Here is a 26,653-nt window from a genome sequence, read left to right on the forward strand (position 1 = left end):
GAATGAATGAATGAATGAATGAATGAATGAATGAATGAATGAAATGGCCAAGTCAGCCAGCCGTGTCTGAGAAGCCTCGACGAAAAGATTTTTTCGAAATCTTGGATAAAACATATAGGACTGCATATAGAAGCCGTTACCGACCACCTATCCCGATAAGCGGGCGACTTGGGCCTGTCAAGCATCTGCCCCTCGATTGCACCTATTCATGTTTAGTTACGAGATAGCAGCCTCACTTCTGAGTTTGATAGCTTCCTACCAGAAGAGAAGTAGACGGGCAGAAAACTCGAGCTGCTTTCATTTCTTCGGAAATATATATAGAAAAAGAAAAACAAGGGTTTAGTGACCTTTCGCCCATTGTTTGCTCATCCCAGTGAGAACTAAGCGACTTCATCCCATACTGAACGAGGAAGTGATAAGCATGGTCATAATGACCCAGGCAATGAATACGAGTTAATGATAGCCTGGCTGAAATCATGGAGAGCAAGTGGACATGGGCTGAGCATGTATAGCGATGACAGCTGATAGCCAAAGAGCGCTTAGGATAACAGAGTCGATTTGAAGAGAAGACAAGCATAGCAGGGAGTGGCTGAGAGTCGAGATTAGGAAGTGTTTGTGGAGATGAGGTGTCGCAGCTGGCATAGGGCAGGGTTAATTGAAGGTCGGCGTTAGAGGCCTTTGACCTGCAGTAGACGAAGTTTGGTTCTTGATTATGGTGAAGTGATGTGGTGTGTTCGAATTACGGTGCTGGTGACGGTGATAGCATCGCTTCTTTCATTCGTATTCACTGGCCTGACCGAGGCGTAACGATTCCCTCTAAGTTGCCGCATTTGAGACGGCTCAATTTTCAGCCCAATGTGTACATCCCTCGATTGCACGTTGCAGCGTCTGTACAAGGAGCGGACTCAGTCCAGTAGAGGCGAGCAATGAACAACTCGACTGCGGATTACGCGTCGCTAAGCTGCACTAAATGCCGGCTTTGGATACCACTGGCATCTCCTGGTGCGTTAGTTAACGCTTACTTCTTTCTCACTGGCGCCTGGTCACACAATGCTACCGTCTTGTTCGAAGATTCCCAACCTCCTCGACTCCGCCAGCGCCTAGGGTAAACGCCTCACTTGGGCGCCGAAGAGAGCTTGCTTTCTTTTTCGCTCAGCTACGCACCATTCGTTTCTTCGTTCCATTTTTATTCCCACGTTGTCCTGTTTCGAATCTTTTTTTATTTTCGTTTCTCTTTCGTCAATATCCTTTTCTTTTTCCGCCCCTCTCCTTTCCGTCTCTCTTTCTTTCTCGAATTTCCCTCCTATTTCCTTTTTTATTGCGTTTTTCTTCGACGCTTTGAAAACAAAGGCAGCGGCTATGGGAGCGCAGACCGTCCTGCCCTCCGGCCGTATGATATATGGATTACTGTTGCTTTGACGGCTCCGCCGTAAGATGCGAGCGGACCTTCTGGCTGTATGCGTCTTGAGGGAAGGGAAAGGGAGAAAAAAGAGAAGGATGCCATAAAGTTCGCCTGGTGTTCCGGCTTGTCTTGGATGAGGCTGACTCGTTTGTTAGGGGTTCCGCGCATGGCCTCGAGCGGCACTGCGCGGCCGGTCGTCTAGCCTAAAGCGGCTGGTTGGAGTCGCTGTGCGCTTTATTTGCAGCTGGGTGCCGTACTGGTCAGTGCCAAGTCGTTTCATTCGTGGTGACCGGAGGGTGGTCTGCGCGCATTGCTCAATTTAACGGTGCTGTACAGGAACCTCGTCAGTTTTGATGCCTATGCAGATCTTATACAGATCTATAGTTGTTTTTGAGGCGCTTTGCTGGTGTGACAAAATCTCCGTCGCTGTAGAGTACTGAGTCTACTGAACTCGGCTGGTGAGGATGATTATAAAGCGGCGAGGAAAGGAAAGAGGGGGGAGTAATGAGAGGAGGATTCCGGACTACGCTCCAATGGGAGATGGAAAAGGCAAGATGAACAAGGGTGAGAATAAAAAGAAGTAAAAATGCATTAAAGCGCAGATGCAAGAAAAGCGAGGAACATCACAGACCGTACCGTGAGTCTGCGTGCCGAGAATTCCTTGCAGATTAAAAAGAAACGACACAAATTCTGCATTCACCGCGAGGGTTATTGCGAACAGCGTGTATGTGTTTTTTCAACTCTACACCTATAACCCGTTAGCATAAGATATCGCCACCTGTGATTCGTCAATGTAATCTTTCTTTTTGTTTCTGTGGAAAGCTTCCACTGATATTGCAGTTATGCTCAAAGGCTGAACGATGATACTCACGCACAGCCCGTGACCCTCCTCCTCCTCATACCCTTCCCTCACCCTCGTTTTCCGGCTACCGAGTTCCAGTGGGCGCATCCGGGAACAATAAATGAACCGCGAATGATTTATTCCGAGTATTGGGTGGCTCTCTGGGAAGGGGGCGAACGGCCTCCGCCCTTCTGCCTTGTTTATGTTTGCACATAAAGCGCTGTTTGTTTTTTCGCGTGAGCGCACATACACCCAACTTTCGCATGTGCGAGGCTCCCCGCACTTGGAGAGCACGGGGTTTGAGCCGATCCTTTCTTTCCCCGTAAAATAAACATTCTCGTTCTCTTGTTCCTATCGCCCGTTCTCGCAAGATTGCACGCCTTTGTCTTGTGGAAAGAGAGGGAGAAATTCACTAAAGGCTCGTTTCTGTTCGTCCCTTCCGTTCACGCGAAGTACAGAGGCGGGCAGAAGAGGGTGAGGGTGTAATACACACAATGTGAGGAGGACGAGCGCTGCACACAGCTAGACAGAGAGGTGTAGACTTCGCGAAAGGGGAAATTTGTATATATAAGTACGTGGATGGATAAGGGTGGTTCTCGGTCTGTCTGTAGGTGAGGGAGAGAACGCAGGGTTCATCACGCATAAACGGGTCATGAAAACAGGAACGACGCCGGGTTAACGTTGGCAGTGGTTAGGGAAGAAATAAACCACTGCGCAGGGGTCTAGTACTGAACCAAAGGAAAAACAATAGAACAACAAAAAAAGAACGGGTGCGTCCGTCCAGCCCTTCCCCCCTGTCCACCCTCTCCTCATCCAGTCATTCGTTCGGTTCGCCCTCTGATTTATTCGTTCGTCGTTTCCCGCACGAAGCGGCGCGGTGGCTCTCCGTTTTCATTCTACATCGCCTAGCAGTGTTTTGTATTTACTTTCTTTCCTCGTTGTGCGCGGACATGCATTTGTCGGTTTCCGCTTTCCCTCTATTGGTTCACCTTCTCCTCCTCCTCCTCATGACTAGCCTGTCCGTATGTTCCCTCTCTCATAGCTGCACCAACTTTTTTTCCTTCTGTTTTTCCTCTCTGCTCCCTTCAAAATGCCTATTCGTAAAAATGGAGCCCCGTAGAGTAGGGGATGCCAATGAGGAGGGAGAGGGTGAAAACTGGGCGAGGAGGAACGGCGTGTATAAAACGAGGGAAATAAACAGAACCAGCGAGTGAAAGAGCGAAGGAGAGAGTGCACGGCGCGGTAAGGGTGGATTGAGTGGAGAGGGTGCGCCGGTTACAGAGCGCTCTCGGGCTGCTATAACGCAAGCGGCTGTGGAGAGGAGAGGCGCCATTACCGATGTCGCGTGTTCTGCTCTCTGCCTCTGCCGCCGCACGCTCACTCGCTCGTGCTCGCTGCGGAGGCAGTAGTCGTCGTCCTTTGCTGGTGGCGGGGCAGGCAGCGGGGACCCGCGCGAAGTCTAGCGCCGCCGGAGAAGCCGTGCTCGTCTCTTCTTCGAGGCGGTGCGGACCCGTCCACATTTCTGCCCCGCTCGCAACCGGACGTGCTCCTCCGTCGCACGATGCAAGGCGGTTAGCGAGCCGACAGACAGTTGCGTGTTAGTTTGTGCTGTGTCCGCGCGGCCGCAGCGTCTATCCGTCGACTTCCCGAGATATCGGCGTCCCTCCGTTCAGCATCGCTTCCGTCGCGCTCCTCTGACGTGAATCCTCTTCCATCCACGTGGTCGAAAGGCGCCAGCTCCGCATCTTCATCTTCTCCGTCCGTGTGGTGAGCGTGTGTGCTAGGGAAGAAAACAACGGGAGCAGTGTGAGGGAGTGAGTGTGGCGAGAGGGGAGGACGCGTGCCTCTGAGTGTAGCGTGCTGTTGTTCCTGAACTCTCCTCCGCCGCTTCCTCCTCGTCCTGCGCGTAGTCGTCCTTCTCTCCCTCTGTGGACAACACCCCCCTCCGCCCTGTGCGAGCGAGACTCCACCCCCCGACGAGTACGACGCAGCGACGCGAAGGCGACAGATCGCCGTTTCACACGGGCGCCGAGCGCGTGTTAAGCAACGCGATACGCGTCCGTATCGAGTCGAGCGTGTGCCCGCCGCACACGCGCGCCGACGGCTCAGCGGCGTGTGCTCTCCGCACGCTCGTGTCTGTATTGTGGTGTGTGTGTGTGTGTGCGTGACCGTGCGTGAGAGCGTGTATTTGCTTGCGGTCGGCCCTACGGCAAAAGCAGCGCCGTTCAGTCCTGTATCGCTCGACGTCAAAAAGACCGGCGCTGCCGCAACGCCCGTTGCGATCGGAGACGCAATCTAGCCACCGATATCGGCGGGGTTTTCGTAACATGGCGTCGTGCCCCAAGTGACGACGTCCACACGGCGCCGCCGCTACTGCTGCTGCTCGCAGTGGCCTCAGGATATCGCTTGTCTCGCCTCTTCGAGTCCCGTTACGAGAGGAAGGACGGCGGCGACGTTGGGAAAATGTGCTCCGAGGGTGTCGCCGAGTCGGTGGTGTTTGTAACAGTGCCCGTGTCGCGATTGTGTCCTTCTTCGCACCTCGTTGATTTGGTCGTCGACGCTCGCGTTGTTGGCGGACAAGTGTTGTCGTCGCCGGCGACAGCTGTCGACGGAGTCGTCGTGTCGTCGTTGCCGCGGGTTTCGGCCGTCCATCAGCTGAGGCAGGAACGCCCGGGAGGCGTCGCTCCGCACGAGATCCACTGACGTCGGTTTGGCAGAGGCGTGATTCATTCGCTGTTCACCTGAGCACGCTGCGCCCTCATAGTAAGTAAACGCTGCAGCGGAGCCTTTTCATTGGAAGACGGCAGAGGATGACTCAGGGCGAGGGTTGAAACTAACGACTTTTTATTTCCGTTAAATATGCGTGGCTCGCGTCAGCCACCGGCGACTTCTAGTTGCAGCCATGACGGCAACCTTGCCCGGACGATTGAAACTGGTCGGAGCGCTGCTGTAGATAAAGGCTAACTGGAGGTCGCCTGACTAATTACGTGAAAGCCCGTAAAGCGGGTGGTCTCCCTGCTGCATCGAGCGGTCTTTGGATGTCGGGAGCTCGTCAGTTATGGTATAACACCGGTGGTTGTGTGCAGTGGTTTAGAATACCTACGTGACGAAATTAAAAAAGAAAAAAAAAACGCCCGTCTGTCATGGAGAGGGAGTGCTCTTAGAACATCCCCAGGTTGTGATCAGCATTGATACGGAGCCGCCTACCGGTTCAGCGTTTCTCATAGCCCATGTTCAACACGTTAAACCTCGCGTACCGGCCAACGGTACAGTCTTTACATAAAGTAGCCCGGCAATGAGGTTTTTATTTTTTTTTAACCATGTAGTGGAGTTAGGTAAGAAGAACCCTTCTGTTCACCTTTCGAGGTCTTTTGGAGTTTAAGTGTGCCGTAAGAACTCCACTACGCAGCTGATAAGCAAACCAAAACGGCTACGTGTGGAATACAGCTGCATGATGTCGGTCGCGATAATTCGGAACCGCCGTTAATGATGGGCATGGTAAGTCCAGACGCGGTACCAAGGAATGACTGTTGGAAGGAAAAAAAAACTGATATTATTTTAATTTACAATGAAACAGATGCACCGACGCCACAGCGCACGAATGCAATGCGGCATTGGTGCCTCGGTTTCACACCGTAGTTTGCTTCTCCCCATCTTCTATGGCCCTTCCTGTATCCAGTGGCAACTGTGAATGTTTTAACGTTCTCCGGGAACTTTCGCGTAGCTAGCACGTCAGTTCTCTAGCCACAAGTCATTTGACTCTAATCTAAACCACTGCAGGAGACGCTGCTTTATATACCCAATGTCACACGGGCAAACTTGACTTGATATCACTTTCAAAAGGTGACACTAGCCTTATTGCCATTGGCGCAGTGTCACAGGGTCAATTTTAGAATCACTGGCTGCTGTACAAACTTGCTTCGAAGTGAGTTTGGCGAACTCGCTTCACTCGACGTGAACGAACTTCATCGCGCCGCCGCCATTTCAGAGCGATTTTCGCGCGCACTGAGAAGCCAACGCATATGGAAGCAAGTGTGTTAGTGTGTCGTAATACCTAATAGATTTTCCTCCTAACAAGCAGTTTTCAAGCTCGAAATACTAAACCTAAAGACATATACCACTGTTTTGCTTGACACGCGTGCTTCATGTTCGTGTCGAATTTTAATGGTTTGTTGTGACAGTAAAATTGTGGGAAAAGGCTTTTACTTACAAAAAAACATAAACGCTGTTAAAATTTTTGAGCGCATCTTTGTTAAGGCGGTCTCTCATCGGAATAAATTCCGGATCGCATTTCTCTTCCACTCGTACAAGGAAAGGGAAGTGCCTGACTCCTCTTCCAGACGCTGCGTACGCATTTGTGTACTTACCGAACTCGCAGGGAGGTTTTTTCTTTGATTACGCAAGCTAGCAATGATTTATTTTGTTTCAAACGACTTTAGCAGTATTCAAACTGCAACTTGGGTGCTCTTTAACGTTAGATATAGCGAACACAGTAGACTATATTGAGAATTGGTATTTCAGGAAAGGAAATGGCGCAGTATTTGTCTCACATTTCGGTGGACACTCGAACCGCCTCGTAAGGGATGGGATAAAGAAGGGAGTTAGAGAAGAAAGGAATGTCGTACTGGAGGGCTCCGGAATAACTTTGACCACCTGCGGATCTCTAACGTGCACTGACATCGCACAGCACACGGGCGCCTTTGCATTTTGCCTCCATCAGATTATATTTCTCAAAGTGGTGAATTTGGAAGCACGTCTCATGTGGACAGATATTGTCACGCGTAATATTATCATTCCTTTCTTCTATGCTGCCAATTTCTAGCATCGTGTGCACCTTCGAAAAACAAATTTGTTCTCATACAATCCCTCTGGTGCTTATTTCATTGCTCCTGGTGCTTAAGTGACACAATTTCCGACCGTTGTGACGCTTTGTGAAAATTTTTTGTGCAAGCCTGTAGTATTTTTTCGGCCGGTGACTTGCGATTCAACACTAATTGTCTTTCTTGAGGTCTTCGCAAACTGTTTTTGGGCGGCAAATTTATTTCTTTTTTTATACGCAAATGGCGGGTTTCGTCTGAAACTGTTTTGACCGTGTCAGAAAATCACTACGCGTCGAAGAGATATGGTGGCGATGGCCTTCGTTCAGCCAGCAACTTGTCAAGGCGCGGCCAGCAGACCACGATAACCTCCGTGAATCGCAAAGGCTATATATGCATGCTGTTCTCCACGAGGCAATCGTACGCATGGCCCTGAGAATTCGCTGGTTACATTCACATCCAGTGCTACACGTGTAAGCGTTAAACTATCTTTCTTTCCGTCGTTCTTTTTGTTGTTGTTCTTTTATTTTGACGCATATATTTACTGTCTACATAGGAGTGTCATTGAAAAAAAGGTAATCGATTTTTCTACTGCATTGCTTAAGCCTTATGCATCGATATGTATGCAAGTAATTTTTGTTATGCCTGTGATTTACTACTAAAGGAACTTGGTCGCATGAATACCAACTATCTTTTAGCTAGGGATCCAGATGTTAGTGCAGTCGTGCCTCTGTAATGAGTGTTCGAAAATAAAAACCAATCAGTCAGTCTCAATCCTTGCGTCACGGGACGCCAGAACGCCGAAAAATTCTCCGTGGACTTTTGGCTGGACAGTAATGAACGTTCATACGCCTCAGCTGACCGTTATTTTATTGAATTTTTGTTACATGGGCTGCCGCGAGACACGAGAAAAGAAAAAGAACTGCAGCCCTTCAGCGCGTTTTGTGTGTTAACTGCAGCCATGATCAACCAAGGAGAGAAAAGATGGAGTTAGCATACCAACACGACCGCAAAACACAAAATTGCCGGAGGCAGGGCAGGAACAGAAGAGGAGCATTTACTAACGCATGCAACGCTTGCTTAGAACGTGACGAATGCTGCACTTCTAACGCACGCAATGCGGTATGAGTACATTGGTAAGCTTATCCACAGCAGTGAGAACCCTTTTCGTCGGTGTCAGTGGCCTTACGGACAAGCCCTCACTGGAAATATTTCGATGCTTTATACAGAGAAATGGGATAAAGGTAGCTGCTGTTTGAAAAGAAGAGCGAAACTGGTCATTTCTCCAATGAATTTAGAAATGCATATCGTGAATACTATACATCGAGACGAGACCTACTTCGAAAAAAAAAAAAAGAATTTAGCCAATTCAGCGAGAAGCTGTCTTAGATGGGGATCTTTGGCTATTGTCTTGTTTTTGAGTTAGTCTGTAATGTGTAAGCTGATAGTAAATGCAAGTGGCGAGAATTCGCGCCGTCTTCTACTCATGAAGCGACTCACTGCACTGAGGGCTTTCCCGGATGATGTCCCTTAAAGAGCTCCTCGCTGTTAAAGGACATTGTTCACTTGTCACGCAAAGTTACTGAGTTGTTTTTGTTGTCGAAGTTGTAATGAAGTTGCAGAGTAACGGTATGTTTAATGCCCATGACGTTTTTATTTTTCATATTGCCGCGAATTTCAGAACGTTGCACGTACCTCCGCAATATCCTTGGGGTGCTCGGGAAAAATAGATTTCAATCCAATTTCTGTGCAGCTACGAAGCGACGTTTGGAAGGCAGAGTTGCGTGATCGATTGTGACTGTCCACGACTTTCACTACTTCACGAAGACCTGCACCGCCTTTGTTCTCTGTCGCGGGGCAGTAGCACAGTGGAAGAGGCGAATATTCCGTTCAAAATTTTCTTTAGGAACTTCATAGGCAATAAAACTTTTTGCTGGGCGAGTTGGTTCGTTTTGCTTGAGGGGATGTTTGTAGCGCGACAAAAACTGACAAGGGACAGGAGACGAACGGGACAAGCGCTAGGCAAACTGCAAACTACAGGAGGTTCATATTCCCTGCGAAATTTTCTTTAGCCAGTTCATAGGCAAACTTTAGGATGGTTTATGGAGGTTTAACGTCCCAAAACGACTAAGGCTATGAGGGACGCCGTAGTGAAGGTCTCCGGAAATTTCGCCCACCTGGGGTTCTTTAACGTGCACTCACATCGCACAGTACACGGGCCTCTAGATCGAAATTCGACCGGCGCGGCCGGAATGCAACCCGCGTCTTTGGGGTCAGCAGCCGAGTGCCTTAACTACTGAGCCACCGCAGCGGCTCAATCTGAAGAAGGTGCATATTGCCTGCAAAATTTTCTTTAGGATGCCCATAGGCAAACTGTAGGTGCGTATTACCTTCAAGATTTTCTTTAGGCAGTTTGTAGGAGGTGTACATTCCCTTCCAAATTTTTTGGGGCAGTCCACAGGCAAACTGTAGGAGGCGCATTTTTCTTTAGCAGTCCATAGGCAACGTGTGGAATGCCTTTTGAACTTTCTGCAAGGGTTATTGCTGGATGCAAAACACCGTAAATGCTTATTTCCCCGTCGCGGTATACCACGCTTGACGCCCTCCCGTGGGGCTGCGTGTTGCAGACGAAATGAGCGAGCTGTGTTGGCATGTTTGAGAGGTGGCATTGCTGAAGCCTCACTTTGGTACGTGGTCACAAGGTTGGTTTGTTCACGATTGCCATTTCTGTACACGCCATTTGCTCCTGATGGCGACGTATACAGCCTGTGTCAAAGGTATACAGCCCAAGAGATTCGCTTGCAACTCTTGTAGTGGGCCTGCTCAGCCCCGCTGGTCGTCGCCGTATGCTTCGATGGGATGAGGACGACAGTTGATCTCACTGGTGAGAGATTTGGAGCACTGGTGATGGAAAACGAACGCCCTTAAATGAAACAGAAGCAAACCAACTTGGTCGTGGACTTGTGACGATACATGTAAATGCTACATTACATGGACCGCATTTTCGCGGAGTATACGTCTGTCTCCGCACTGAGGAGCTCGCGAGCATCGGGAAAATCTGTCAGGCTTTCAAGATGTAGCCTTCACCTGGAGAGCAGCATAGACCACACACAGGTGCACTAAGGTCTTCTAGAATTTATAAATATAGGGTTTTTTTTAGTTAGTAGACTGACTTTTCAGCCACAGCCTTTTCAGCGGTGTAGCGGATCGTAATATAGCTAAGACGTGCTAACTAGTTGGCTGGTTAACTAAAATTTAATCGTTGACTTTATAACTATTACTGTTAGTCTCCTTATTTATTGAGAGAATTGTAGCCCACCTTAATTAATATCCATATCAGCTTTTAGGATTTCGAAAACGCAGTTACAGTCAGCGCTGTGGCCCAAGAAAATAGTGGCTACATCGCGCCAGACTCCGCTTCCGAGAAGCTTGCAGGCAAAGCATCCCCATCCAGTTCACTAAACTGGGCGAAATGGCCAAAATTTGTTTGGACACAGCGCGAAAGTTAGCTGCGTTTTCGAAATTCTATCAACTGATATGAATATAGTTCAGCAGAATGGAAAGCTGGGCTAGTTGTAGGTTGTTCATGATGAAAATTTGTGGGCGCGAGCAAACAAAAGACAGGGAAGAAACCACAGGACAAGCGCCTTTTTCACAACTAGTTTAATGGGAAGGGAACAGACACTTAAATATGAAAAGATATCACAGGTAGGTACAGATAAAAACAGCAAAGATTCCATGTTATGACTGAACAAACTTAAAATTTACGCAGATAACCTATTTCCTTTTTCGTGATCGATACTGACGGCTTACTCACGCAATTACCCTGCGAGGCAATGTGGAAAGCTTCCATCACCTCCCTGATTCTTTGTTCAGGGTGACGGAATAGAACCTCTGTTGCCACAAAGATAGGCCGGCAATTATTGCATTCTTGGAGGTGTTGCCTCACCCCTGAGGCACTGCCATTGTTGTGCTCTTTAAGGCGAATGTTCAAACAACGCCCAGTCTGCCCTATGTAGACCAGCATGCGGTCATTCCCTACATCCACCGCTTATCACATGACCTAAGACACGTGGCAAAAAGATATGATGTCAAAGTAGCCTTATCCGCTCCTTTGAAATTAGGTAGACTATGCCCCCTTGTACAAAAAAAGGCGGAAAAGGTTGACCGTATTTCCCGCGCATGCACAGTCAAACACCGGGCTCCGTTTGTGCGCTGTGAAACAGGAGTGGTGTACAAGATCCCTTTTCTCTGTGGTCTGGTCTACATAGGGCAGACTGGGCGTTGTTTGAACATTCGCCTTAAAGAGCACAGCAATGGCAGTGCCTCAGGGGTGAGGGAACACCTCCAAGAATGCAATAATTGCCGGCCTATCTTTGTGGCAACAGAGGTTCTATTCCATCACCCTGAACAAAGAATCAGGGAGGTGATGGAAGCTTTCCACATTGCCTCGCAGGGTAATTGCGTGAGTAAGCCGTCAGTATCGCTCACGAAAAAGGAAATAAGTTATCTGCGTAAATTTTGAGTTTGTTCAGTCATAACATGGAATCTTTACTGTTTTTATCTGTACCTACTTGTGATATCTTTTCATATTTAAGTGTTTGTTGCCTTCCCGTTAAACTAGTTGCTAAAAAGGCGCTTGCCCTGTGGTTTCTTCGCTGCCTTTTGTTTGTTCGCGCCCACAAATTTTCATCATGATATGAATATTACTTACGTTGGGCTACACGCCTCTCAATAATTAAGGAGCCTAACTGTACGAGTTAAAAAGCTAACTTTTCAACATTATTTAACCAGCCTGCTAGTTAAGCAGGTTTCAGCTCTCTTCTGATGTACTACACCGCTGAAAATGCTTTGACGAAAAATAGCCTTTATTTAAAACTGCACGGGTTATGTGGGGATACATCCGGTATATACTGTAATTGTTTTAATTTTCGTGAGATCATTATGTCGCGAATGCGTCTGACGGGAATATTTCGCGGGCACTATAAATTTCCCGAAGTAGGTCGGAGTGTCAAACTCCTCGTTTCACGCTGTGGTATTCTGCACGCGTATTACAGGCACTGGATCAAGGACAATACAGCTGGCGAGCCGTTACTGCGGCCGCCAGCCGCCAGTCACCACGGATAGATGGCGCCAGGTACCGGCACCCTAACATCGGCGTCATGTGTGCATGCTTGTTGGCGGCTGACTAGTATACGTTACGCTACAGTGCACTGTAGCTACGCTAAAATTCTTTGTTGCGCTGTGGACGCGACAGTGCATTTCACGCACAATAAATGGCGCGAAAGACGACGGTGGAAGAGACATAGTTGCTCGCTGGCTTCCACTGTTTTTTTTTTTTTTTTGCGCCATTTCTTGTTCGTGAAAACGCATACCATTAGACTCAAATGGCCACACTTCTGAAGCAACGGTGGGCTTGGGTGCAAGTACGATGAAACCCGTTCACACTGCATGGCCGTCGCCGCGGGTATTGCGAAAAAGATATAACGAGCAGTCACGAATTCCAGCTTGCAGCGTTAGTTCATACTAAATATATTTTGAAGACAGGAGTTACAATTTAATGTCCTCTTCTTAGAGACTTACTTTTTTGGCGAAATATAAGTCGACATCCTCCCCAGTGTCATTCGTGTGGACAATTTTTGTTTTGCCCGATTTCGGCGCGATTAGCCATAAAATGCGCAAATTAGGTGCTCACGGAAGAACTACGTTGTTTACCCTGTACACGGCTACGGTGCTGGGTTCGCTGCGTATGTAACGGCGTACGTAGGGGGCTCAGTTATCCGCTTCAACCAGGTTACCTAGGATGGGTAGGCGGAAGTTGGTAACGAAGTCGACAGCCCCGTATATGCGCTTCTGTGAGCTCTATGTGCTCCACACATGAGCTTCTATGGAAGCTCCCGTTAAGAGAATAACAGAGTAAATGCGCAATAATTTGTCGCAAATCGTAGGCGTAAGCTATAGACTAGTGAACATCTACTACATCTGCGTGAATCTGCTACATGTGTTTATTTCCTACTTGCGTATGTTATTATATTAAGTAAACACATACCCGTGTCACACGGGCAACCTCAGTGCCCACTGAGCCAAATGGCCATAGAAATTTTCGAGGGCCATCCGGATGCACGGCAAATTTATTTATTTATTTATTTACCCCAAAGACCCAGAAGAGAGAGGCATTACATAGGGGGGGGGGGGGGGGGAATGATTAAAAGAAAGCACACATAACAAATCAACTCATAACAAATGATGGTAAATATACAGAAGGCAGAGTTTGGGTAACATTTGGTTAAGTGCAGTATAGCACATTGAAACCGCAAAATTCAACACGTTCAAACAAATGAGTAATAATTAGGGCAAAATAAGTAACTAAAAATACAATGGCACACAAAAGAGGCTCCGGAGCTGTTCAGCAAAAAAAGGCCCGCCAAAAAGTCACGGATACGGTGAATCATCTAGCACTCTATGATGCATTTTCCGTGTTCAAAAATGTTAGTAAAGCTGTTTGAAAAGATGATAATTCAGTATGGCCGACAATGCTGGATGGCAATGAGTTCCATTCATTTATTGACAAAACCAGCGGCGACTTCTGATATTTTAGTGTGCGAGCGAAAATCGGACGTACCTTATGCGCATGATCCAGGCGAGCTGAACAATGAGGTGCAGGAAAGATATGATTTCGGGAGAATGGCGTTTCGCTATAGTATAAGGTGTGAAATAATGACAACCGGGCGAACTTTCTAGTGTAGCAAGAGGTTGAAGATTCATGGCTTGCTTCATTGCTGATACGCTTTGATGACGTGAGTAGGATGACAGTATGAATCTGACGGCTTTATTTTGTACTGCTTCTACAGCATTTGTAAGAATCGCGTGGGAGGAGTTCCATATAACAGAAGCGTATTCAATAGATGACCTGATAAGCGTTGTATAAGCGCTGTGCCGTGTTTCAGCGTTCGCAAGGGGTAAACGGCGTTTCAAGAGACCAATTTTTTTAAAGGCTTTATTAGTTATATATTCAATGTGAGCATCCCAGGTTAAGTTCTGACTGAAAAACACTCCCAGATATTTTATACACGACACGGAGTCAATTCCACTATTATTTAACCGGTAATTATTCTGTGATGTTTCTGCTACGCTAGAGAATCTTACATGCTTAGTTTTACTGACATTAATATCCATCTGCCACGTTGAACACCATTCAGTTAGTTCTGTTAGATCTGATTGGAGAGCTAGTGCATCAGCCGGGGTGGTTATCTGCCTGTATATTACGCAGTCATCTGCGAAAAGCCGTATTGATGAAGTAATATTAGAGGCTATGTCGTTTATATAAATTAGAAAAAGTAATGGCCCTAATACTGAGCCCTGCGGGACACCGGATAATACGCGAGTGGGTTTAGAAATCAGGTTCTCAATTTTGACCGACTGGTAACGATCGGTTAAGAATTGCTCGATCCATGTAGTTGTTTTGTCGTCGAGCTGTAAATTTCGGGTCTTTAGCAGTAGGCGTTTGTGGGCAACACGGTCAAAAGCTTTTCTAAAGTCAATAAAAATGGCGTCTGTGAGATGAGACATGTGTATTGATTGATGAAGGTCAGTCACAAGCTCAAAGAGTTGTGACTGGCATGATCGGTTTTGCCGGAATCCGTGCTGGTTCTCGAGAAGCATTTCAGTGATGATTGAGTAGTAAGCATGGAATCAGACAGATGATGCAAGGGTAGCAACACTAAAAAAAAAAAACGAAGGGAAGCTGAATAAAACGAGCTGAATGTTCGAGTGAATGCTATTTTAACTAACAATTTTTTTTTTTGAAAAAGCTATTCAAATACTTCACAGTTGGGTACAATCTAGAATCAGCGATGGCGGGTGACGACCGGCAGCGATGCGCACTTCGTTTCAGTTCCAAGCATTCACTTTTCGGCGGCGAAGCTGCCACAGATCAGTGACCGTCTTTGTCGTGTTCATGGCTGCTACCGTTGCAGCATTGTGGGGCACTCCTTTATCTCGGTTGTCGAAATGTGCGCTATATGAGGCGACAAAAAGAGAAACCGTGACGCTGCACAAGAACGGCGTAGGTTTTTTTTTTTACATTTGACCGTCGGACATTCTGCGGAGCTGTCATTTTGACTACCATCTAAAAATTAGTTGATGTACTGGCTAATGTAGTCTAAAATTTTTCAATTAAATCATAAGGTATTATTCTTTATTTCGAGTTTCTATGTGCTGTTTTTATGGCGAGTGGTGAGGTTGCGTATAGTGAGTGCGAGGTTGTTCTCAATGACCCTTTAGATTCCAGCGGCCATTCGCGAACCTCCATTGAGTCGATATCCTTCGAGTTCAGTGGTCATTGAGAACCGTCGTGTTGCTCTGGCCGATCCCCACTGAGTTCGATGTCCATTGACTCGATCAGCATTGAAGCTGCCCATGTGACAGGCGTATTAGAAGTGCTAGTTTTCATCCCACAATTCCGTTATTCGCTCCGTTTTTGTCTGTATTTTATAATGTGAATTTCGTTTTCCTCTTTTCATGCACATGTCTCGTGTATTATGTAATATCGGGGGCAAAAGTGGTATACACCACGCGGCGGAGCCGGTGCAACGGAAAAGTGTGGCATTTTGTCGAGCACGAAACATTGAAACGAACCAAGCGGCATGCCTGCTGATAGTAAAGGTCATGCATTGGCTGTCTCGATCCCAGATGCTGCCTGTGGATGGCGTTGCAGCGCAGTTTTCCGTTGCTCCGGCTCCCGCCGCGTTGAGTATACCACTTTTGTCCCGGACAGTACATTACCTAACATGTCGATGTCACTGCTCTCTAACGCTTTTCCGGGCCTCGTGAAGCTGCAAAAGCACTTTTTGATCAGAAATCCTTCCAGTTGTTCTGGTGACGTAAATTCAATTTATTTAAATTTTAAAGATATCGAGTTATACCGCAGCGTTTCGTGGTCGTGGCCACAAGTGTTTCAATTTTCTCTATCGGAAGTCCTTCGTGTAGAGGAAATATGTAGTCGGTGCAAGAAAAAGTGCGACATGTGAAAGTCGTTTAAGTACCGCGTTTACTCGTGTTTACTCGTGTTTAGGCCGCCTTGTTTCGGTTGTGTTCTTCGTTTTTTCCAATGTCGTGCTCTCCAAAGTTTGCCGTAGACGGATACGCGAATCACGGCCAGGGTGAACCGCAAACTGGGCTCCAAATGCAGAAAGATGAAGGCAAAAAACGGGGCCATAACCACGCTACGGTGGAAAATTCAGCGTTCTTGCCGCTTTTCAGCCTCGATGAGCTGCGGTGTTTGCGCCATCGTTATTACGTAAAGGTTTCACGTGCTTTTTCTTTCTTTGTCTACACAGTTTGCCGCGCAAAAGGTTATCACATATGACCGTTACGAAATATTCCCTTGGAAGTGATCACCGCGCGTGAATTACTGATGTTTCTGAGCTGTTCATGCTGTTGTTGTGAAACAGGGGTTTTGAAGTGTACTCACGTAAAGTTCTTTCCTAGATTTTAAAACATCACCAGTGTCTGAAAGTGATCCGCGCGGAGGCACACAGCGTCAATTTCGCGCTTTATAAACCGCGCTCAGCCGCGCGGCGAGTCGACCTTCCTGAACTGTGGCGACCGTTTTCAGCCCCATTTAAGTGAGCCGTCATCTCACGCTTGGAGTTGCCGAAAAATTAAGCGGCGCCACGCTGCGCTCGATGTCCACGGAAGGTGCGTCAGATACATTCGGGGAAGGCAGCGGGAGCGACTTTCCGCGTGCATCAACATCGCCGAGATTTCCGTGCAACCGTGGACGATTACCGCCGTTATAAGATAAAAAAAAAAACGCCCATGTAACCAGACCCTCCCGCATGGATGTGTACCTCGTAGGGTCTTGCCAGCAGTGCTTCAATGTTCACGTGGCATCGGGTGTATCTGCGAACATTTCCCTACAAACATTTTTTTTTGCCAGTCTATAGACTGTTCATAGACATCTGTCTAGAAAGTCTATAGACTCTGTATAGACAAATCCTAGAGAACAATCTGTAGGCAACACGAATGCTATAGACATAGACAATCTATAGATTTATGGCCACACACTTTTAGTAGACTTGTCTATAGACAGTTTATACACTATGAATAGACAAATATATATATATATATATATATATATATATATATATATATATATATATATATATATTTGTCTATTCATAGTGTATAAACTGTCTATAGACAAGTCTACCAAAAGTGTGTGGCCATAAATCTATAGATTGTCTATGTCTATAGCATTCGTGTTGCCTACAGATTGTTCTCTAGGATTTGTCTATATATATATATAAGGGATAACAAAATCTTCAAGGCAACTGATTAAAAATATAATAAGTTGGGGAAGTCACATTGAAAAACTTAACAGATTTATTCAACGTTTCGACCAGGGACTGGTCTTTTTCATTCAAGAAAAAGACCAGTCCCTGGTCGAAACGTTGAATAAATCTGTTAAGTTTTTCAATGTGACTTCCCCAACTTATTATATATATAGGAAGGCAATAGAGTCGATAAGAAGTCTACAGGCTGTCTATAGACCAATTTTATAACGGTTTAAGGTCCCTGCCGAACTTCAATAGAATGAATTGATCACGTGTACGTCCCGCACCATCTCTCGCGCTTTCCTCGGCTACTGCGCTGTTTGCGTTGACGAGTTTGAAACGAAGCCTCCTTAAAGCCGCGACATGGGCTGCTCAGAGCCACCGTTGTTCTACCTGCACGACATTCCAGATTTAAAAAGTTTCGTACAGCTCTCGAAGTTAGAGGATAGCCACGTACAACGTATCGATCAATATTCGAGCAAATGCGGTAGTTAGTGCGTTGATTCTTTCGCCGTCCTTATCATCTCGCGTGTTCACCGCCGACGCAGTTTTAAACGAGAGGGGACCGTTGCGGTCGTCCGTAATTTTTTCTGCCATACATTCTTCTCAAGAGATGAACTGGGAAACTCTGCGGAGCGTAGATTGTAGAGCGTCACTGCATAACAAAAAAACAACACATTGTTCTTGTGGGGCTCAGTATTAGGGCGTGTAAGTATCCATGGAGCTCTTATACGCCCTAATTCAGTATCTACAACTATAAAAAGAATTGGTCGACAAACGACTGCGCACTCATTCTTTATTGCCTTCTGCTGCACACTGGTATTACAACTTCATATTGACTGACGGAAAAAAATGTTTACAGACCACAATAGTGACGAAAAAACTTAGTTTCCTCGTCAGTTTCTGTCAAGTAAATATTTAACTGCTGTTGTACAGTGTTTGTCAAAAGTAACTAGGCTGCACGTTTTTCTTTATAGTCGTATATTAAAGTTATTATGTCAGCCCTCAAGCTCTAAATCTCTGTATGGTAAGGAGAACCCCTGTTGTCACCTTCAAATAACTTTTTGATCTTTAGGGAAGCCATGAGGGCTCTGTTATACGAATGAGAAGCTAACCATGGAGCCTGGTTACTTTTGACAAAGACTGTACATATGATGTACGAACATCGCACGCAACCTTTCGCAGTCGCTTTGTCTCGTTAGTGTTGTTGGTCTTGTTAGCCTTTCAATGTTGTTAGCCTTGGAACACTTTAGTTCAGTGATCGTAAACCCATTTAAATATCACTACGCATTTCCACGTAGAGTGGCGGCATTCTCTGAGTGATTCTATGCTTTCGCAACTGGAAGCTTACGGTGTCTTCCCCTTTTTTTTCTTCTTCCTTGCGCAGGCCAGCAAGAACGGGAGAAGGAGCGAGAACACACAAGCACTAGCCAGGCTCGCCGCACCCGTAAACTACACGAAAACGACGACGAAGAACTACAACCGCACCACAACACCGAGAGAGCGACAGCGCGAGCACAGTACTACACTCGGGACAGGGAGGGAGGCAAGATGCCCCGCACTCGAACCGGCCACAGCCAGCGTCGCCGCTCGTGACCGCCATGTAGTCAGCGCCGCCCGGCCGAGCCACCGAGAGGAGTGCGCGCCCGCGCTCCATCCCACCACCGCGAAGAGGTTCGCCGCTGGGCTGTGTCCGAAGGCAGTCGCCGCCAGGGGGAGCGCCTGGAACGAAGGAAGAAGCGCAGAGGGACTCCGAAGCCCCGCGTGACGCCTCCTCTGCTTGCAACCCATGAACCTTGACTGCTACCCGGCCGACGGGACGGCGGCGATGTCCCCACCGCCGCGAGACATGTCGCCTCCGGCCGCGCCCTGCCACGCCGACGTCGCCGGCGGATCCGGCGACGAAGACCCGCTTGCCTACCAGACAGACCCGGGCCGCACCGGGGCCGACGAGCCCCGCGCCAAGAAGAGGCGCAAGCAAAGCAACCCCGTCCGCTACCACACGTCACCCGTCCTTCCGGAAGGACCCGACGACCTGGTCGTCGCCGCGGCGACCGATCCAGTCGGGACGCCCACCGACGAAGAGTGTGTCGAAGACATGCCGCCCTCCACGAGGAGTCCGGCGGCCGAAAGTGATGACACGGTCGTCGACACGGGCGTCCTCAACCTCGAGACTAGCAAACGGCGCCGCAGGGACGACTCCAACGGGGAGTCCTCGGAAGCGAGCCCGCTGCGCTGCCACCACTGCAGCGCTGGCTTCGCCACTGACGACCAGCTGCGGCTACACATCGAAGAAGAGCACGTGCAGAAGCTGCTCGAAAAACAGCTCCAGCAACAGGCCAGCTACAACCGAGCGTTCGCCGCTGCCGCGGCCGCCGCCGCCGCAGCCGCTGGGGACAAGAACTCCGGCTCGACAAGCTCGCTGGAAATGCAGAACCCGCCGCCATTTCTGGACCGGAAACCGACGGTCAGCGAGACAGCAGAGTTCGCCAAGAACCACCCGTTCCCGTTTCCAGCCATGCCGCCTCTCATCCCGATATCGCAGAGCGGTAACGAGGTCAAGCCCGGCAGCCTGCCTGTGCCTCTCGGAATGTTCCCCAATCCGATGGCGCCGTTCCTGTTTCCCGTGCTGCAACAGGGCCAGAACGCGTCTACGCCCATTCCCAACGGGAACGCGGCCCCCAGCGGGAACATGCGCATCTTCAATCCGGAGGCCTTTTGCGAGCTCTGTAACAAGGAATTCTGCAACAAGTACTTTCTAAAAACTCACAAGGCAAACAAGCACGGCATCTACTCGGTAGAGTCCCTGGTGAGCTCGCCTTACGCACCGGGCTTCTTTCCGCCAGGACTCAGCGGCTCACCGTCGATGCAGCTGATGCTGCAGGGACCCATGTCCGACCCAAGTATGGCTGGCCGTCAGGGCATCATCAACATGGAGTCATTCTGCGAGATCTGCCAGAAAGAGTTTTGCAACAAGTACTTCCTGAAGAAGCACAAGCAGAAAATCCACGGAATCGTCGACCCTGCCACGCAGCAGCAGCAGCAACCGCAACCTCCACAACAGCAACAGCCCCAGCAACAGCAGCCACAACAGCTCGGCAGCTCCTGTGACAACTCTGCTGAGAGGAAGACGAGCACGTCACCTACAGGCATAACGACTACGGAACCGGCGGGGGCAGCTACTGGCTCTGCCAGCGACAAAAGTAGCGGCCCTCCTGAGCAACAGCCGCCGTCTTCAGACCCGTTTCGCATGGACTTCTCCAGCCTCTATCCGGGTGTCAACGGGCGCTTCAGCATGCCGAGTCTAACGCCGCCCACAGGAACGATGGTGACGTCGGCGTCAAGCAACTCCCCCATCGTCAGTTCCTCCGTTGGCGGTGACCCGAAGTCGCTTCCGGCGTTCTTCAACCAGAACTCTTCTTCGAGCACCGAGAGCGGTTCCACGACCGTCTTCACGCCGGAGAAGCTTCGAGAGATGGGCGTCATCAACGCGGAGGCGTTCTGCGAGATTTGCTGCAAGGAGTTCTGCAACAAATACTTCCTCCGCACCCACAAACAGAACAAGCACGGCATTCCGGCGACCGACCCGCCGCTCAAGGGCAGCTCGGCGCTGTCTCAGCCACATCAGCATGCGCTCCCCCAATTTCCCATGCTGCCGCCGGCGGTTTCCATGGCGACACCTACTTGCGCAGCTGGCATGATGACTCCTCAGGAGACACCCGAGAACTTGACGGCTCCCTCAAGAACAGCGGGAGGCGGGACCAGTCCGGAATCCGCAGTTTTAAAGTCCACCTTCGCCAGCGACTTCGAGCCGACAGCGGACCTGACCTGCGAGATCTGCAACAGGCCCTTCTCCAGCCAGTACCTGCTGAAGATGCACAAGTTCTACACCCACAACGTTCCGTACGTGAAGGAAGAGGACGAGGAGTCCAAGCCGCCTTCGCCCAGCGGCGGGAGTAACAGCCAGTTGCGGTGCCCCCCGCCGCGCGAGGACCTCATGAGAATGGGCAGGCAGTCTGAAGCATCCGGCGGTGGTGGCGCTTCTTCTTGCCATACGGAGGACGCGGCGAGCCAGGACCTGCAGAAGCTGCAGAGCATGATACGCGACCTGACGGCCTCAATCGCCAACGAGAACAAGGTCGTCTGCAACGTGTGCCGCACCGAGTTCGACAACAAGTACTTCCTACGGGCGCACATGATGAACGAACACGGCGTTCTCCTCAACGAGGACGGCAGCAGTCTGGCGCCGGGCTCCTCGTCGCCTGCCAGCGCGGGCGTCGCTGCGTCGCAGCAACAGAGGGGTCCTGGAGAGCTGCCTCCGCCGCCGTTCTCCGGGGTCGCCTTTCCGACGCCCGTGTTCGACTCGGAGGCCTTCTGCGAAATCTGCCAGAAGGAGTTCTGCAGCAAGTACTTCCTCAAGACCCACAAGCAGAACATCCATGGCATTAACGTTGACGTCGACACCGTTTCGGCGCCCAAGAAGGACGACGGCGGTCAAGCCAAGAACACTGCCGGCAAGATGAGCGGGGCACTGGTTCCCGTGCCGCCACCACCGCTCCTGTCACTGGCGCTGCCTTCGATGCCGACACCCGACAAGGCCAGAAGCCAAGTGACGGGAAGGAACTACTGCAACATATGCAACAAGGAGCTGTGCAACAAGTATTTCATGAAGACACACATGCTGAAGATGCACGGCATCAACCTAGATGAACACCCTGCCGATGCAGCCCGGAACAGCATCATCGGTGGCGTTACCTGCGAGATTTGCCAGAAGGAGCTGTGCAGCAAGTATTTCCTCAAGGTTCACAAGCAGAACACCCACGGCATCATTGAGGACCCGGCCAAGGAAAACTCCAACCACAGCTCGGTGGGAGGAAGCACCTCTGACAGGGGCGAGCTGCCCAGCACTTTCCAGCCTGGCGAGGTCAGCGACAGCAGCAACCGAAGCTTCAACCACTACACAGAGATCTGCCCGCTGTGTGACAGGCGCTTCAAGAGCATCAAGTGGCTGAAGACGCATATGGTGAACGACCACAGCGACATGCTAAAGGAGAACGTCTACAGTCGCATGGACAGCGTTCCTCCGGGCGCTGCGAAGCTGTGCATCATCTGCGGCCAGGGCTTCCCGGACAAGGTAGCCCTTCAGATTCACCTCATCAAAGACCACCGCACCACGAGCGAGGAGCTCGGCCTGATGAACTCCTCCTCCCCGGCAGCTGCCGCCTCCGATCCCATGGCGGTCGTGGCCCAAGACACGGTGAAGCTGAACGGCGCCGCTCCGCCGCACCCTGCCGACAGGGCCGCGCACCTCTTCAAGCGGCCCGGCCTCGCGTCCGCGCTGGGCGGCAGCGGCAGCACCCGCATCTACCACTGCTCCTACTGCGTCTATTCTACGCGATGGCTTTCCAACCTCTACGCGCACGAAAAGAGGCACACGGGAGTGAATCTGGAAGGCGAGAAGCGCTTCGTCTGCCGCATCTGCCACCGGGCGTACCGCTACAACCACTCGCTGCAGCGCCACCTCCTCAACCACCGGGCAGCTGGCCTCGCATCGGCCGGCATGGCCAGCAGTGCTGCCGCTTGCGCCAGACCGCCCAAGACGTCCCAGGAGCAACCGCAAGATCTGTCCGCCGACCCCGCCCGGGCGTCGGCGCCCTCCTCCACGCAGCAGCAGCAGCCGTCCAAGCTGAAGCGCTATCGCTGCAGCAAGTGCAACCGAAAGTTCCGCTCGCGAGAGCTCTGCCTCAACCACATTTACACGGCTCACGACGCCAAGAGGCCGGTCAAGAGCGGCCGGCCGTTCCGCTGTCGCATCTGCGGCTTCGCCACCAGGGCCTGGAACATCCTCAAGATACATATCATGAAGCAGCACCAGGACGAAGCGGCCGAGGAGAAGAGCGTCGGCAGCCAGCCGGACGTTACCGGTCCCACCGCGGCAAGCACCACCGACGACGAAGGCAAGCCCACCAGGACACCCACGCCCACCAAGGCGGCGGGCCAGCTGCCCATGACGTACGCCATGCCTCAAAGCCCGCCGTCGGCGGGCACCTTCATCATGCAACCGTTCCTAATAGCGCAACCCGAGTCGGAAGACGCCAAAAACGACACGTTCGTGCCGTCGCTCGTGTACCTTCCCGTCTGCCAGAAGGTGTCGCAACCAATGACCGTAGCGTTCACTCTGACGCCCGCCTGAGCCGCCGGGCGCGCCTTGCGGCAAGCCCCCGAAGACTTGTCCCTCCCCCGCACCTACGAGGGAAGCACGGCACGCGATCACCCGTCGAGACGCCACGGTTCGAACTCTTTCACCGCGAGGGTGCGCGCGTGTCGGCAAGCTCTTCGACGCGAGCCTCGCGACGGGTCACGAAGATACACACACACGAACCCAGAAGACACGAAGCCACCACAGAAGATACACCTTGCTGCCGGCACACTGGTTGTGGTGACCGCGAGAGAAGTCCACCGGAGTCTTCGCCGCCGCACCAACGCAAGACGACGTAGGCGGCGCCGATTAGTGCGCTTCCTCCCTCCTTTGAATACGTGCAATTCACTTTCCGTTGCCCCGTGGCAGACCTCGCGTTGTCGCTCTCCGCGAAGAATGAGAGAAGAGTGAAGCAAGCCTGGCAGGCACCGACCTCTGGCTCCCCCAACGCTCGCCAGGGGAGCCTACACAGCATATCAGCAACACCTACAGCAGCAGCCACGAATACGAGAGTTGATCAGCAGCAGCAGCAGCAGTGTGACACGACTGCTGCCTTCGCGTTGCAGTTCCGTGTTGTGCGCGCTACAAGAAACTTTCTCGTCGTCCCCCCGCTCCCGCCACCGGGAACATTGCCGTTCGCAGCCCGCAAGATGGAAGAAAGGGGGCCTCCGTGCCCTCGGCCGCGCCCCAGCGACAGGGATGCAAGATTAAACTACAACACGGGGTTCGCGGCCGGGGTCACGTCGGCCGTGCTTCTTCGCTGCAACCGTGGGAGGACGTCCGTGTCCGCGCGTGTCTGCTCTTCTTCCGGAACTTCTTCTTCTTCCGCGGAACTTCGGTGCACCAGTTTCCGCAACCGGGAGGGGGTGTGTGTTCCTCCGGAAAGTGTTCCTTCGGAGGCCCTCCCCAACGTTCCACTGTGCGTCTGTGCGAGCCGCCCGAGCCGCCCGTGTAGCCGTCTCGCGTCTTCGACGACAGTTGCCGTCTTCTTCGCCGCCGCCTCATCGGCACCCGAGGCAAGTCTTCGAACGAGAGTACAATCACGCCGACGAAAAGAAAGGTGGTGTCCTTCCTATCCGGGGAGCCAGCAAGCAAGCGACTCGACAGCAGCCTCCCAGCGATGGGGGAATGTGTCACCCGCTGTGCCGTTGTCAACGGGGGCCGTCGACCGGCCTCTCCTCAAAGGCGAAGACCAGCCAGGGATTAATCGGCGCGCAGTTTTTCAGTTTCTCGTTTGCCTTTTTTTTTCTTCCGTTGTCCAACGTACCTTGCCCCCATCGCGCGTTGCCTTCTTGAGCGCCGGACGCGACTCGTGACAAGGTCAGTCCACCTGTTCCATCATTCGCCTCGTGGAGTTGTGTCGCATGCCTAAACGGACGAAAACGTGACGGGTGTGTTCGAATCGGTCGCAAACAGGTCTCACTTGGACTGTGCCGCACAAATCCCTGCGCCTTGGGCGCGTCTGTTCGAGGCGCTTCGCTAGGAGAGTGTTGGTTTGACAGGCTTTCGCGCCCCCTAAGGTTTCATAAGCTGCTGGGTCTCGTGGATGGTGATAGGCGGTAGCGACACAAATCTGGCGAGATTATCGACCACGCATCGGCCATGTGAAGAGGGTTCACGAACAGAGCCTTGCAAATACGAATTTGTCTCGATTGTCAGCTAATTTGGGCGTTTTCTCTTCATGCATCGCTTCCAAATTGATCTACAGAGGGCGTAGAATTGCCCCGATTCTAGCGTACCACTCGGAGTGTGCGCTTCCATATTGCGATTTCTGGTACTTTGGCTAATTCTTGCTTTTGTTAACAGATGTCGCCACGAGACCTAAGTGTCTGGAACCTTGGGGTGCATTTGGTGTTTGTTGAGGATCCCAAATCAACGGCACACTGCCTGGGTACCGAGAGACGCATATGCGTGCGAATGCAACGCGTTGGAATCGATGCCCGCGCGGACGTGCGTCGCGTCGAATCGACGCGTTGAGAATCAAAAGTTTTTGTCACGTTGTGATAGAACGCCGGTGAGCAGGCCACAAATCAAAACGCCGTTGTTACGACTGACACCGAGAATGTCAGTTTTTTGTCAATTTTTTTTTGTCGCACGGGCATCGACTTCCAGCACGTTTGCACTCGAAGATGTACGACGTCTCCTATCTCGGCGCACACAGTCTCAGTTTGTGAAAAAAACTCGCCTTGCGTCAGAGTTAGGCGAGCAGGAATGAATAGGAGAGTGATTTAACGAAGCAGTCGTGGAGGTATAGTGTGAAGTGCAATAACATTGAATGCGTGGCAACGCCTTGACGTGTTCGAATAGAAGGAAGCGCCGTGAGCACAGCTAGTCGAACAGAGTATTTCCGTCTTTTTCGGAAGAATTAAGACAAAGACGCTCGTCGTGAAGATGACAAGGAAAGCGGAGTTTAGGTAGTGTGAGGTATTGTCGGAACCAGCTTTGTATCCCGCTGACTGATGACCATTAAGTTATCTTCCTTTCGCGTAATCTTCGGTCGCTAAAATAATTTCCCCCTAACTATTGCCAAGATGCCGTCGAAATTTTGTTTCTCAGAAACCTATCAGAGTTTGCTAAATCTTACTTTTTAAGTTTAGAAACGTTGGATTGCAGATATGCCGATTTCTAAGACAAAGTGTCAGTTCGCTAACCGAGGCTTGAAAAGTAGTAATAAACTTTATTCAGCAGTGAACTTTATTCGGTTTGAAGAGCTTCAAGGTACGTTTGAGCACACGAAACGGTGTCTCCGAAGAAAAAAAAAATTGTGATGCAGGCAAGACGAAAAACAACTTACCTAATGCGATGCGCAGTGAAGCGGCCTTGCTGGTGAGGGTTCTACGTTATCGGCCCGAAGTGACAGTTATAGCGCGTAGTTTTGAGGCGGGCACTTTTAAGGTCACAATTCTGGCGGGGACGCAGGGCAGAAATATTCGGAGTGTGTGCGTGTGTTCGTGCAGCTTCGAAGTGGTCGCTAATCAGGACATCTCGGCCGATTCGAGCGCCGCCCGACGGCGGCGTATATTCGCTATTAATCACCCATACCGATCGACATGCCAG

At 50.5% G+C, this 26,653-nt stretch overlaps 1 protein-coding gene across 3 annotated transcripts in view; it reads left to right on the forward strand.

Moving 5' to 3' along the window:
• The window catches only part of LOC149365511 (uncharacterized), a 255,271-nt gene extending 229,107 nt beyond the window's left edge, over nucleotides 1-26,164 (forward strand). For 2 of the 3 annotated variants that reach the window (XM_089543190.1, XM_089543183.1), the window contains exon 2: nucleotides 18,785-26,164. In XM_089543190.1, the coding sequence (XP_089399316.1) occupies nucleotides 19,187-23,590 (4,404 nt within the window). In that variant the 5' untranslated portion in view covers nucleotides 18,785-19,186 and the 3' untranslated portion in view covers nucleotides 23,591-26,164. Of the gene's footprint in view, nucleotides 1-3,569; nucleotides 5,007-18,784 lie in introns of those variants that run through there. The other variant, XM_089543174.1, reaches the window with a different exon arrangement.
• Nucleotides 26,165-26,653: the final 489 nt, after the last annotated feature.

The sequence above is a fragment of the Amblyomma mixtum genome, chromosome 1 (assembly GCF_055824585.1).
Source record: "Amblyomma mixtum isolate Tamu chromosome 1, ASM5582458v1, whole genome shotgun sequence".
Lineage (NCBI taxonomy): Eukaryota > Metazoa > Arthropoda > Arachnida > Ixodida > Ixodidae > Amblyomma > Amblyomma mixtum.